The sequence below is a fragment of the Crinia signifera genome, chromosome 1, assembly GCF_055691185.1.
Source record: "Crinia signifera chromosome 1, ASM5569118v1, whole genome shotgun sequence".
Classification (NCBI taxonomy): domain Eukaryota; kingdom Metazoa; phylum Chordata; class Amphibia; order Anura; family Myobatrachidae; genus Crinia; species Crinia signifera.
Genome location: NC_139217.1, coordinates 314,749,058 through 314,764,249, shown reverse-complemented (window position 1 = coordinate 314,764,249; position 15,192 = coordinate 314,749,058). Strand labels below are relative to the sequence as shown.

At 48.3% G+C, this 15,192-nt stretch overlaps 1 protein-coding gene across 1 annotated transcript in view; it reads left to right on the top strand.

Annotated features, from left to right (window-relative positions):
• The window catches only part of LOC146029180 (G-protein coupled receptor 54-like), a 78,863-nt gene that overhangs the window by 38,004 nt on the left and 25,667 nt on the right, over positions 1–15,192 (top strand). Inside the window, exon 2 of the mRNA XM_083158339.1 lies at positions 1,159–1,283. Coding sequence (XP_083014465.1) covers positions 1,159–1,283 — 125 coding nt within the window. The remainder of the gene's footprint in view (positions 1–1,158; positions 1,284–15,192) is intronic.

The following is a 15,192-nucleotide window of genomic DNA, read 5'->3' as shown; positions in this document are numbered from 1 at the left end:
ACCTCACATCCAGATGAGTTCCTCCACCTCCTCCTCCTCCCGTCTCTGAGAGCCTGAGCCTGGCTCTCTCCAAGTGACGCTAGTGTGTGTCCATTCACTGCCCCCCCCCCCCCCCGAGGATCCTGTACACTGTACAATGCTGATGGTGTCATAAATCAATCAAATAAAAATATGAGCCTGTCCAGTGAGTCCCGGGTCTCCGCCTGCCACCGACGCCGCACCCAGTGAGCTGCTACTGGATGCGGCCTCACCTCCTCCCGCCCGCTGTTCTCCGGGACTCAGAGAACAGCGGGCGGAAAGAGGCGAGGCCGCATCCAGTAGCAGCGCACTGGGTGCGGCGTCGGCGGCAGGCGGGGACTCACTGGACAGGCTCATATTTTTATTTCATTGATTTATGACAACATCAGCATTGTACAGTGTACACTGTACAGGATCCTCGGGGGGGGCGGGGCAGTGAGTGGACACACACTAGCGTCACTTGGAGAGAGGAGGGGGGGGGGCCGGGGGCTGGGCCATTAGCCAGGTGTGACAGTCGGAGCGGAGGCAGGGCTACACGGGGGCACGGCGGACTTCACGGAGGTGAGCAGCCAGCTGCTGTATATTTGTGCTCTGTGCTGCCCCTGCTGCCTGCCAGTTTAAAATCGGCCTCACTGCCATCGGCCTCCCGGGAAAGTTCCCGGTTGATATAATGGCCAATCCGCCCCTGCCCTCACAATTTGTAAGTACATTTTCAATTCGACAATGTGGGGGGTAGTGTACAAATGAATAAATGACGTAAGTTGTCACCATTATTACATTATTTAAACTATGTCCTTATCACATACACTGTCATAAATTCATAATGATGATGTTTGGTCTGGTATCTAAGATCAATAGTATTTATAACTGGTGTTAGCTATAAACAACTATTATTAATAATTCAGCACAAAGTATAACCATAAAAGAGAATAAAGAACGCTCTATTACATTCACCCTACCACCATCATATTTCTTTTATTACATATTCTTCAGTATATATATTTGCATTCAACACATACTATGTTTATTTATTTATGTTTCTCTTTGTGACTTCCAGTATTTTATTTCTGCACATTGAATAAGAATATAGAATTTCTAATGTACTGGTGACATTTTATGTAAATACCTTTCTCTCCATAGCCAACCTTGCCACAACAGACATCACCTTCCTAGTATGCTGTGTACCCTTTACTGCTACACTTTACCCACTGCCCAGCTGGGTGTTTGGAGAGTTCATGTGCCGAGGAGTAAACTATCTACAGCAGGTACTTTATGTAGGCTTCCTATAAGCTCTGAATAATGGAGGTGGTCTTAAAATGTTAGTACAGTAGTGTAGACTTTGCAGCATTATTTTACTCTTGCAAAACTACTGAACTATGGCCCTTATTCTGATTGAGTCGGACGGCTCCGTGTTCGGTAGGACGGCCGATGTTTGGTATCTGCACATGTGCGAATGCGTCGCACGTCCAAATGCGGAGTGAGTTCTGTGCAGAAAATGATCTGTCAGAACCGTCCGAGCAGGGGGTGGAGAGAGGCGTGAAGGGCTGTTTGGGCTCATTACCATATGCGTACGCCCCGTGTTTCATGGGCGTTCCCATGAAAACGCTGGGCGTACGTATGGTAATGCGGCCGTGACTCACATATGGGAGCTGACATAGCCGGATGTCAGCTGCCGGCCCATATCCCTGCTTTCATACGGAAACATGTCCGAGTGGTCTGGAGCACTCGGTCCTGCCTGACCGCTCGGTCCATCATTCGGCGACCATCGGAGGATAGGGGAGGTTCCCAGAGATGGAGGAGGTGTTCACATGAAACATCCACTCGTGGTCCATACGCTCGGCGTCTTACCGAGTTCGGACGGTGTGAGCAATCCATACTGTAGGCGGGGCTAAGAACACCCGGTTCCTGTCTGAAAATACGCATCCATCCGAGTCAACTAGAATAAGGGCCTATGTGCAGTATGTGTTGAGTACAGATTACAAAAAGGTAGAATTTGTGCTCATCGGATATTTTCTAAAATGCTGTATTTTATTTAATTTCTTTATATTGTAGCAGGTTATGCAACCTTCATAGAACTGTAATAATTTTGTTGGTCATTCTACCTGCAAAGTCTAAAATAAGTGTACAGTATAATAATTGCTACATTCTCATATTACAAGAATCAGTAGGTCTTCTTGATTCCTATACTGGTGAATGATTGAAATTTAAATCTTGAAATTGATATTTGCCTTTAGACAAAAGATACCAGTTTACTCATTGCAATTATTAAAGAATTTGGTACCGCGCGCTACTTCCGGGTGTGTGTCCCCTTGCGGGGCTTGCTGCGCTCGGCCACGCTTCGGGCTCGGTGACATGCTCGCCACACTATGTGAAATCAACTCCATGCCAATGTGGATAGTGGGGGTATGACCTATCCACATTGGCATGGAGTTTATTTTAGAAAGTGTGGCGAGCGCGAGAGGACGCCGACCCGGAAGTACCAAGAATTCTATTTGTAAACTGATTATACACCATCTGCCACGAGGAAAATAATATTAATCTCTAGTACATCTTTTTATTGAAACCGCCCACTTGACACAAAATACATTTTTGTACAGGAGGGAAAAGGAACTGCACAGACTAGTTATATCAAATTATCATAATACTGGCCAACATGTATAAATGCTCAAATACAGTATAGCTCTAAATTACCGGTTGGCGGCGCTTCCAGATTCAGTTACTAGTTACTATGGCAGAAAGTGCTAAAGGCACCAAAGATAGAAATCTTTGCTGGGGCACTCATTATTGTTAGAATTGTAGTTCTTAAAATATAAATTTTAATAGGACTACTTAAAAAGTTTTTAGCAATTACAGGTAAGACAAACAAGAACAAAAATTAAATAAACAATCAGGCGAAATTAAAGAAAAAATCTCTTTACTGTGTTCCCAAATGCAGGGGAAAGGTGCAAATACCTCAATTAACAGAGATAAATCATTTAAATTATCCTCAACAGCGGATTATATCAGATGGTTTGACATAATTTCAGTACATCTAGTAAGAAGAAAATAAAAATCTGTCTGTTTCTGCTTTTTGTGTACGAGGGGGCTGTTGCTTAGTACTGTACTCAGTACTCTCTAGGGGTCTCCCTCCTAGGTACAGATCAAGCCTTTCACGGTTTGGCTTCAGAAATCAGACAAGATTGGGCAATTCAGTGAAGTATGACAGAACTGTCGTAATTTATCACAAATGAGAGAACATTATCGGATTAGTATACTTTTGCTTTTTAGTAGTTCATAATTAGGTTCTCTGTTACTGTTAGCATTGCAGATAATTTAAATCAAACTGGTATGCTGAATGAGAGAGTAATGAAATATAGATAAGATAGGAAAAGTCACGAGGGGATTAAATACAGACTTCTTCTTTCTATGGTCATTTAATTATTTATCAGACTATGGGGGAGATTTTCTAAAGCAGAAATGCGGTAAAGCAACTGCGGAGTGGGGACAGAGCATACAGAAATGCAGTAAAAACCCCGTTATCGGGGGTTTTACCACATTTCTGTACGCTCTGTCCCCCCTCCGCAGTGGCAGCGCTGCGGAGGGAATCGCCAGCAAAAGCTGGCGATTCCCCGCAGAAGCCTATTGGCTTCTTACCGCAGCGCTGTGTGAGGGATCCGTCACGGATCCCTCCCAGCATGCCCTGCGGCCGGCACAGTGCTCTGCACATGCGCAGATGGACTCCCGGGTAACAGACCCGGAAGTCCAGCATCTGCGCCGCATCGCAAGGGACAGCTCTTATCGCAAGAACTGTCCCTTGCGTTAATGATCGCATATGTTAGAGCATATGTGATCATTAAGAATGCGGTGGCCGGCGAAGGGGGGCGATAAAGGGCTGAGGATGTTAGAACATCCCGCCCTATAAATGACAGAGACATGTGGAGCATTGATCCTTGAGAATAAAATTGCCAGAAGAAAGAAATACAAAGCTTTGTATATAATGTCACACAGCGTGATTGTGATAATCAATAATATTTGTTTTCCAGTAGTAACATAATACCAACATAAGTCAAATGTGACACATGTGGTGGCAAATACATGTGTGCCTGCTCATTCAAGATTTTCTAGGTCTACACCAATATATTCAAGTTAGGCAACAGTTTAGATTGCATTGCAAGTATTATAATATCATTATAGAGAACAAAAAACAAAAAACACAAAGAAAAAAAGCATGTGCATACTAATGTAACATTTAGCATATTGCATTATGGTTAAATCCATGTAGGTATTATCTATCAGTCTATGCTTATAGAGCACAGGCAGGAAGTAATTACAGTTAGTGCAAGGAGCATGTGCCCTCCTATCCTCAGGGCCGGTGCAAGGTATCTAGGTGCCCCAGGCAAACCTACAGGATACTGCCCCAGTTTCCCCGCCCCCCCCCCCCCCCTCCAAGCTGGTCAGCGTAATTTCAATATGAAAAAACTCCAACTCCCCCTTTATTTGGTCAATGCCATTTTTTTATATATTAATTTTTAAATGTGTGCAATTTAAAATATGTATTCATTATATATAATTTTTTCTTTTAATTTCTTCTATACCCTCTTATATTTAATTGTTATTAATGTTTTAATAATAAAAAAAATTGTAGACAGTCCCGCCTGTTTATATGTTTGTTTATTTATTTATTTATTTATTATCAGTTTCTTATATAGCGCACACATATTCCGCAGCGCTTTACAGAGATTATTTGACCATTCACATTAATCCCTGCCCCAGCGGCGCTTACAATCTATATTCCCTACCACATGTACATGCACAGACATTCTAGGGTTAATTTTTTGGGAGCCATTTAGCCTACCAGTATATTTTTGGATTGTGGGAGGAAACCGGACTACCCGGAGGAAACCCACGCAAGTACGGGGAGAATATACACACTCCGCACAGTTAGGGCCATGGTGGGTATTGAACCCATGACCTCAGTGCTGTGAGGCAGTAATGCTAACTATTATACCATCCGTACTGCCCCATATGTTATAATTGCTAAGTGTTTAGCGCTGCTTCTTTTTCTATTTTCTATTAGAAAACTATAACTGACTGCAGGACTAGACAGGGCTGTCTTAATGGCATTGTAGGCCCTGGGCAAAGCAATGCACTGGGGCTCCAACATACCCATTCACAGGCAAATGTTTTAAATGTCATAACTGATGGCTCCTGCGGTCTTACACCATCTCTCCACATGCTTATAAAGAGTGAATGGCTGTCAGCAATATGATTGGGGTATAGTGCCAGCCATCAACCAATCAGCATGCTGATAGCCATTCATTGTCTCACTGGCTGTGCAGCATTCTCAGTCTACATCCCCTGAAGCTCAGAAGGCACGAGCCTTAGGTGCAGATACTTACAGCCCAACCTGCCCCTTTACAAAGGCCCCTAAAATTAGGGGGCCCTTCAGCAGTTGCCCATTAAGCCCAATGCATTAAAATGGCCCTGGGACCAGACAAGGATGCAAGAATCAGCTTATTTACCAGCCAACCAGTCCGACCTTCGCTTCAGCAGCATTAACAGTGACTATACTAGTGGCAGCAGGATAGGAGAGCACACGCTACTTGCACTGACTGTGATTACTTTCCACCTGTGCTCTATAAGACTGATACTTACTGTACATTGATTTAACCATAATGCAAAATATTACATTAGTATGCACATGCTTTGTTGTTTAAATTGAAGCTTAAATAGCGGTTTTGTAACTTCTTTGCGTTTTTTGTTCTTTAAAATGATGTTATATTACTTGCAATGAAGTCTAAACCAGGGGAAAACGCAGGATTTGTTAAGGGGGATTTCCAAAGATGGGGTGGACACATATATATGGGGCGAAGATGGAGGTATTATGCACTCTGTAATCGGTACTTGTGTACTAGCACGGCGCCCACGATAATTAGTCGCCCGATTTTTGATCGCATCGCATGCCATACACCCGATGGCATGCGGTGCAATTTTGCCCCATATACGATGTTAAATTGTATAAGCACCCTAATGGGTGCTTACAATGTTAAATGCACCCCCACGCCACCCCCCAAGTATAAACGTGAACCCGAAGCGTGGCAAGCCCAGCGTGCCTGCGAGGGGTGGCGGTACGCGTCCTACGACCTTTTCATACCCCCCCTATCCACGTCGGCGTGGAGTTGATTTTATAAAGTGCCCGAAGCGCAGCGAGCCCCGCGAGGGGACGCGTATACCTGTGAAGTTCTGCGCGTCCGCTCGCCACGCTTTGGGCTCGGTGGCTCGCTGCACTTGCCACACTATATAAAATCGACTCCACGCCGACGTGGATAGTGGGGGTATGAAAAGGTCGTAGGACGCGTACCGCCGTCCCTCGCGGGCTCGCTGCGCTCACCACGCTTTGGGTTTACGTTTATACTTGGGGGGTGGCGTGGGGGTGTATTTAACATTGTAAGCACCCATTAGGGTGCTTATACAATTTATAATCGCATCGCATTGTATGGCATTGTAAGCCATATACAATGCCATACAATTTTAACATTGTATGACATTAGGGAACATCGCGCGATATCGCATCGCATTGCATACCATCGCATGCCTTATGGTCTGTGATGCGATGGGCGCCGTGATAATACACAAGTACCCAGGGATTCTGCTAGGGTTATAGCAAAAACACAAGACAATCCAATGAAAAATCTTATTCTCTGAAATGTATTTGGTGTACATCCTACAATCTTATCCAGTAGGTCCACTGATAGGCATCAAAAGCATCATGTCTGCAAAAAGTCTGAAGTGATAGGTTCCCTTTGATTCTTTTCCGTGCTGCTAATAGACCAAGTCCTTCTGGACAACTTAGGTGCGAGAAGAGCATCTTAACCCTTTGAGTGCCAACATCTGTGAGAGATGCGCAAAGTATCCGCTAAAAATGCCAGCGTCGTTCACATTTGTTACATAAATTCAAATAAAAAAATTTCGGTACTTGTTTCCTAGCACAGCGCTACCGATTTTGATTGTATTGATCGGGTCGGAAAAATTGCGTCGATCGCATCGCATGCCAACCAAATCGCATGCGATGCGACCGACGCGATTGACCCGATTTTTACATTGGAATCAATGTAAAATGGTCCCTGAGACTCGATTTTACATTGATTTCAATGTAAAAAGCCCCAAAACCCCCCATTTTAATAGCAAACCCCCCCTGATGGTTGAAATGGCCCCCCATTGTTAACGCCACCCCACTATTGTGGCCAACCCGAAGCGCAGCGAGCCCGCGAGGGGCGGCGGTACGCGTCCTCTGACATTTTCATACCCCCACTATCCACGTCAGCGTGGAGTTGATTTTATATAGTGTGACGAGCCTGAAGCGTGACATTGTGGAACATCGCGTGATATCGCATCGTATCGCATGCGATATGGTCTGCGATGCGATGGGCGCCGTGATAGTACACAAGTACCCTGTAATCTGCTGTGGTGCCTTCCAATAGAAATGTAATATGCAGTATAGAAACGGTGGAACTCACAGATCCTTCATCACACAGATATAAAGACGACAGTCAGCATACCATTTCTACACTGCATTTATTTTAAATATGTATATAAACCTTTCATCCTGTTCTGGATAAAGAATAACCGGCAGTCCAAGGACTTGATCAATGATGTCACACGCTGAGCACTTTAATTGTACTAACACTTTATCACCATGCCATCCGTCCTGATGAAAAAACATTTGACTTGAAACTTTATGTTGCATCTACAGTATATGGCTACTTTTATCATTTCTGCTTTAATACACCGTTGATCAAGTCCCTGGAGTGTTACTGTGCTGGGAAGATCTGTCTGATGCTGCTTTCCCACTGCCTACACGGGTAATGACCCGTTTTTTTTAAACGGGTCTTTAAATGGGTAAGAGCCATAAAGACCCTTTCCCACTGCAGCTTTTAAATGGTAAATTACCGTTTAAAAGCTGTTTTTGTCACATTCACACTTACCCGTTTAAAAACCCGTTTAAGCAGTGTAAAGATGGGGGGGATTTAAAAAAAAAACGGCGTGGGGTCCCCCCCACTGCTGTAACCAGCACCAGGCTGAAAGAGCCGGGGCTGGTAATAAAAAATCAGGAAACCCGGCAAATAGGGGTTCCCTTATTTTTTACAACCAGCCCCAGGCTCCTGGTCCGGGGCTGGTTCCCAAAATATGGGGGACAAAATGACTAGGGGTCCCCCGTATTTTAAGAACCAGCCCCAGGCCAAACCAGCCAGCAGGGTAATGCCACAGCCGGGGGACACTTATTATATAAGTTCCCGCGGCCAAAGCATTAACCCTACCGACCAGTCAGCCTGGCCAGGGGCCCTCCGAGAGTGGGGACCCCCCCTAAGAAGGGGTCCCCCCCCTCCAGGACTTACCTGACCAGGCTGAAGCCTGGTGCTGTCCCCGATGCCTCTGGGCGGTGGGCATCGGGCTGATGGAATGGTGTAAAAAATAGAATAAAAACTATTGTCTTTTACTGGTGAACTATGAGTCCCAGCAAGCCTCCCCCGCAAGCTGGGACTTGGAGAACCACAAGTCCCAGCCTGCGGGGCATTAAAGGGCCCACTGGGTCTTGTAGTTCCACAGTAAAAGAAATAGTACAATAAACACACTGACACACGTGAAAAATAAAAGTTTAATACATACATAACACATACATACTGATACTTACCTATCTTGAGCCCGTAGGTAGCCCTGGTCCTGATGTCCTGCAGTCCTGTGTCGTCTTCTGGATCCATGTCGACCGTCGCTGTCCATGTCGGCGATGGCGTCGGCGGTCCGGAGTCCGAAGAAATCCATGTGGGAACCGCATTTTATTTCTTAAAATACGGGGGACACCTAGTCATTTTGTCCCCCGTATTTTGGGAACCAGCCCCGGACCTGGAGCCTGGGGCTGGTTGTAAAAAGTCAGGGAACCCCTATTTGTCGGGTTTCCTGAATTTTTTTAATACCAGCCCCGGCTCCTTCAGCCTGGTGCTGGTTACGGCAGTGGGGGGGGGACCCCATGCCGTTTTTTTTTTAACGGGTAAAGGGCTACCCCTTTCCCACTGCCGAAAAAACGGCTTTTAAGCCGGTAAAACACTGCTTTTTACCCGTTTAAAAAAACATGGTATTTTTAAACGGGTACAGCAACCTGGAGCTTTCCCACTGCAGCTAAAAGGCTAAAAAAAACTGCATTTTACCGTGTAAAGCCTGCAGTGGGAAAGAAGCATGAGAGGGGTCATTGATGTTAAAGGGAGCTGGGGTATGTAAACATTTGATCAGGGTCATTTGGGTAGTTTCTGCTGTCATTATGATTTAAAAAGAGTAAACACAGTTGTTTGACAATAAATGGCTTTACCCAACCACTAACTATGAGTGAAAGAAAAATTATCATTCATATTATCTGACAAATGGTCAGAAAATTCACAAATTCTTCTAGGGTATGTAAACTTATGAGCACAACTGTATATAGATTGTAAGCTTGCGAGCAGGGCCCTTTTGACTGTCTGTAAATACCCTGTTTGTTATATCACTGTCTCCTTTGTAAAGCGCAACAGAATATGCTGCGCTATATAATAAGCTGTTAATAAATTATTTATATATATATATATATATATATATATATATATGGTACTCTTTACCTAGCACGGCGCCCATCGCGACCATCGCATGCACTAAAAAACGGGTGCGATGCGATGCCCGCGATGCCCGCGATTTTCCCATAGGGATCAATGTTAAAAGTCAGATTGGTCGCGATTTTAGCGTTAATTGGCTCAATGCCCGCGATTTTTACATAGGAATCAATGTTAAATGGGCCACAGAGCCCTAATAGTCCCCCTGAAGTGTGAAATGGCCCCCACAATTTTTAACGCCACCCCACGATCAACGTGAACCCGAAGCGTGGCGAGCGCAGCGAGCCCTCGAGGGGCGGCGGTACGCGTCCTCCGACCTTTTCATACCCCCACTATCCACGTCGGCGTGGAGTTGAGAATAGAATAGTGTGGTGAGCGCAGCGAGCCACCGAGCCCGAAGCGTGGCGAGCGCAGCGAGCCCCGCGAGGGGACGCGGATACCTTCACAGGTAAACGCGTCCCCTCGCAGGCTTCACAGGTGTCCGCGTCGCCACGGACACCTGTGAAGCCCGTGAGGGGACGCGTATAACTGTGAAGGTATCCGCGTCCCCTCGCGGGGCTCGCTGCGCTCGCCACGCTTCGGGCTCGGTGGCTCGCTGCGCTCGCCACACTATTCTATTCTCAACTCCACGCCGACGTGGATAGTGGGGGTATGAAAAGGTCGGAGGACGCGTACCGCCGCCCCTCGCGGGCTCGCTGCGCTCGCCACGCTTCGGGTTCACGTTGATCGTGGGGTGGCGTTAAAAATTGTGGGGGCCATTTCACACTTCAGGGGGACTATTAGGGCTCTGTGGCCCATTTAACATTGTTTTCTATGTAAAAATCGCGGGCATTGAGCCAATTAACGCTAAAATCGCGACCAATCTGACTTTTAACATTGATCCCTATGGGAAAATCGCGGGCATCGCGGGCATCGCGTCGCACCCGTTTTTGATTTACCCGCGATGCCCGCGATGCCCGCGATTTTTTACCCCCGACGCCCGCGATTGTAATCGCGGGCGCCGTGCTAGGTAAAGAGTACCATATATATATATATATATATACACACACACACAGACACACAGAGCTAGATCCTCCCTGAAACAGATCTAAGCACAATAGATCCTCCAGACACATCTCCCTCCAGCGCAGCAGAACCCCCCTCAGATAGATTTCCCCAGCACAACAGAACTCCTCTCAGACAGATGTCCCCAGCACAGCAGAACCCACCAGGGGCGTAGCTTGTGTAAGGCAGCCCCCGCCACTGCTTGGGGTAGCGGGGGCTGCGTGGGTGCCGGCTCCCGCCTGGCGCACTATGTGTCAAACCGGGCGGGTTGCTGTTTTGTTTTTTTACTTACAATCTAGTGTGCTGCGTGCGCCAGCCGCTGCCGCACAGGCGAGTCGGCCACGGCACGGGAGCAGCCATGACAGTCTGACAGACTCACTGTCAGACTGTCACATTGCTTGATGGGCAGGCAGCTGTCCAATGGGAGGGAGGGCGGGCGTGATTTGGCTGTGAAATGAGAGGGCGGGCGGGGAAGTGGCCTGACACTGAGCGACAGTGTAAGCAGCAGTGGCTGCTGGTTACTCTGCCTCAGCTTCTCCTATGCGTGTGATGTCATCACGTCACACGCTGGAGAGGCCAGACAGAGGAGCCCGGGAAGCTGAGCAGGGAGGGTGGTTTCCTCAGGTTGCAGAGTGTCCCAGTCGACCCAGTCTTCATAACTTCTTCAGGCAGCATTGTAAAAGCAGAGGTTTGTTTTTACTTGCAATTATATAAATAAATAAATGTTAAAGAAGTATATGTGTAATATATATTAGAGATGAGCGGGTTCGGATCCTAGAGATCCGAACCCCCACGAACTTACCTTATCCGAGGACAGATCCGAGGAGTTCGCCGGGTCCCGCCATTTTCAGGAGTCCAAAACGTCATCATCCTGCGTCGGATTTGGATCTCTATAAAAGGTCCGGCTCCGGCGCCATCTTCATTCTGTATGTAGTAGTCAGACAGCACGGATGTTGCCGTGCTGTCTGCACAGAAGAAAAACCTATGGGGGACAAAAAAAACACTGTGGGGGATATACTAAGGAGAGGCAACTAATGGGGGATCAAATAGAGGCTGCATAAACTCCCCATCAGGTATCCCCCAGGTCCACACCTTTCCATCTCACCATAAACTTAACCTAAACCTTAATAACTAACTTATATAATAAAAAGACACAGACACAAGTGCTGGCGTTTCAAAATGAATGTCAATTTATTTTGACAATTAAACTAACTATATATATAATGGTGGCGGCACCAAAGAACGGTCACTATAGGAAAGTGGGGTTAAAGATGTTACCATACACACCATCGCTGGTGATCGCTCTCCCCGGTCATCCACTCGTGCTAGTGGTGACCACCCCCCGGGCGGAAGCATGGCCGATGACCATCGATGTCAGGAGAGAGCGACACCCCACTATCTACACACACACATCAAGATCTTACAAGGATGACCGTTCTTTACCGCCACAGCTAGGCCCTAAGCCGCAGCACCGCCACCAAGTAGGAAACGCTTAGCACTGTGTATCTAACCAACTAAAGACATCGCCCAAAAACAGAGCCACGCCCTCCGGGCTCAGATGAACACCATCGCTCCTATACAGCGCACTCCGCTGAAAGCTGATGGCGTCATGGCGAATAACACCCCCGCCATTGGTCAGCAGATATTTCTCAACTGCAGCGTTCACCGTCTTCCGTGAACGCTCCAGGCGGGGGCAGGACATCGCATTCCTCCACACTATCCTCGATATAATGGAGGACCACACCAACTTACATGCAGGCAGATACAATGAAATAAAATAGAGGTCCCGCACAATCACAGAGCGTAGCTCCAGAGCGGTCACCCGCCCTAAGTCATTGCCACCCAGGTGGAATATAATGACTCTCGGGACCCCAAAATTTCGCAGGGCTCGAATCAGCCCAGCCTGCAGCCCTTTCCACAGCATACCTCTCTCACCCAACCAACTAACCTCCCCAGCTCGACCAAACACACGTACATCAGAGGCGATGTTTGCCCTGGAAGCCCAATAGACAAAGGAATGTCCAATCATCCATATGGACTTAACGTCCTGTCGACCTGAAATATTTATAGAGAGGTTAGAAGGCTGTCGACAAGCTTGCATACCACGCATTCACCACACTTGTTAGGAGAGAGGAATGAGAAAAACCGTGGCCGACCAGCTCTTGAGGCACAAAACACACCGTCTGGAATAAACTAACAAGTACGCCATGCCTGAATTGTAATTATAGCCGAATTGTGCCCCCAGACGGATGTGAAAACACACCTCAAGGCCCCCACTGGAAGTTGACGAGCGCTTATGCGTCCAGTCGACCATGGTGAAAAGTGACAGATAAAGCTGGCCGAATGTACCTCCGGAATGCTGCCGAGCGCCATCGACCCAGAGATTGAATCTCTGCGTCGGAGCGGCCCTCCGCAGCCGCCGAGGTAGCAGCCCCAATCCTAAAGGAATGAGACCCAAATTCCTTAGGATCGAGACCCGTGGCCTCCAGCGCCCGTCCCAAGACGTGACAAAATTGGTATTTGGTGAGCGGTGACCCATCCTCGTGCATCAGCCATGCGCCTGGAAGGTCCGGGCGCACCTGGGCGAAGGCCGAGACCAACGTCACAGGGCATGCCCTCTCCACCGTGCATGGGAGCAAGGACAGCCACCGCCCCCTCCCCGCCTGGTCCATCTTGGAACGTCGCAGTTGACATAGCACCGAGTCAGCTTGGACCACCAGGTCGTCCACGGCCAAAGGCGAGGGCATCCGTTTTGACGGGGCCACCAGCTCCCCAATCCTGAAGGCCCCGTGGTATGCCATCACGTACGCCGTGCGGAACAAGAGTACCTCGTAATAAGGCCAGCAGATGTCCCCCAGGGCGTCCAGCAGTGCTGGAAGTAACGACATATCAATGGGACGCCTGCAGTCCGGGGGAGCGGGTGTAGCCCGCCGCCAACCACGCAACGCCCTAGACACCAAAAATGACCGGGACGGGTCCGCCCTACCCTGCAGTGAGGAGAAAAACGACACCCCTGCCAAAACCCTGCGCACGGAGGCGACAGAGCGACCATTGGAGTATGCACTCCATACAAAGGCCACCATGGCCGCTTCAGGTGTCTTACCTGCTTGCGGAGCAGACAGTCTGAACTGCTCCCACTCCTGCCATCCAGCCTGATAGCAGTGGAGCGTCCGTGGTGCGATAGCCCGCATGGCTAGCCCCTCCATTCCGGCCTGATCATCTGCCAAATATAAGAGGGACAGCATTCACCAACAATAGATGCATCAGGAGCCAGGGCCCGAAACTTCTCCCAGTCGGCCCTGGACAGTGCGTCTGCCACAGAGTTCTCTACTCCGGGAACATGTTGTGCCACAAACTGTATGTTGAACAGCAGGCATCGCAGCACCAATCGCGCAAGCAGGCGAACTACAGGCATGGAAGCTGAACCCTGCCTGTTAATAGAGTGAACTACTCCCAAATTATCGCACCAAAATATGATGCTGGAGTCGCGAAGCCTGTCTGCCCATAGCTCCAGCGCCACTACAATGGGGAACAGCTCCAAGAGCAGTAAGTTTTTTGTGAGCCCTTCCGACACCCATTCTACTGGCCATGGGGCAGCGCACCACGACCCGTGCAGGAAGGCTCCGAAACCCACCCCGCCCGCTGCATCAGTATACAATTGTAACTGCGCATTGGTGCACGGGCTCGCAGGCCAAATCAGGACACCGTTGAACTGCTCCAGGAAGGAGAGCCAAGTGCGTAAATCCCTCTTGATCTCTGCAGAGAGACGTACATAATGGAGGGGGTGCCTGACGCCTGACATGGATCTCTTCAACTTTCTACAAAAAACTCTACCCATGGGTATGACCCTACAAGCAAAATGCAGAAGTCCCAGTAGTGACTGAAGCTGGCGCAACTGTAGCTTACCCGTGGCCAATGCCAGGCTAATGGCTCCGCGTAGCCGAGACAGCTTGTCCTGTGGGAGGCGGCAACAGGCCGCCACTGTGTCTATTTCTATACCCAAGAAGGACAGGCACTGCACTGGGCCCTCCGTCTTGTCCTCCACAATGGGGACCCCGAACTCCCTGAAAAGATCCTGCAGGTATGTCAGCAGAAGCTTGCATCGCTGGGAAACGGCAGGGCCCACACAGAAGAAGTCATCCAAGTAGTGGGCCACCCCAGTTTCGCCTGAACCCGCCTCTACGCACCAATGCAAGAAACTGCTAAATCTCTCGAAATAGGCGCAAGAAATCGAGCAGCCCATCGGTAAGCACCTGTCCACCAGTGGTGCAAGTAGAATTTTTTTCTTGGTGGTACTGATAGCCTCCACCAAAATGGGCGTGGCCATGTGTCTAAATGACAATAGTGGCGTGGCATCAGGAGACAGGGAATGAGAAACATGGAATGACTGGGGGTGGGTTGGCTCTTGCTTGGGGAGAGCCGAGCAGCTTGTGCTTACAATTGTGGAGCCTGCTCTTCATGCTGTCGGTGCTGCTGATGCCAACAGTAGCTGGTAGCTGCATAACGCTGGGTGTGC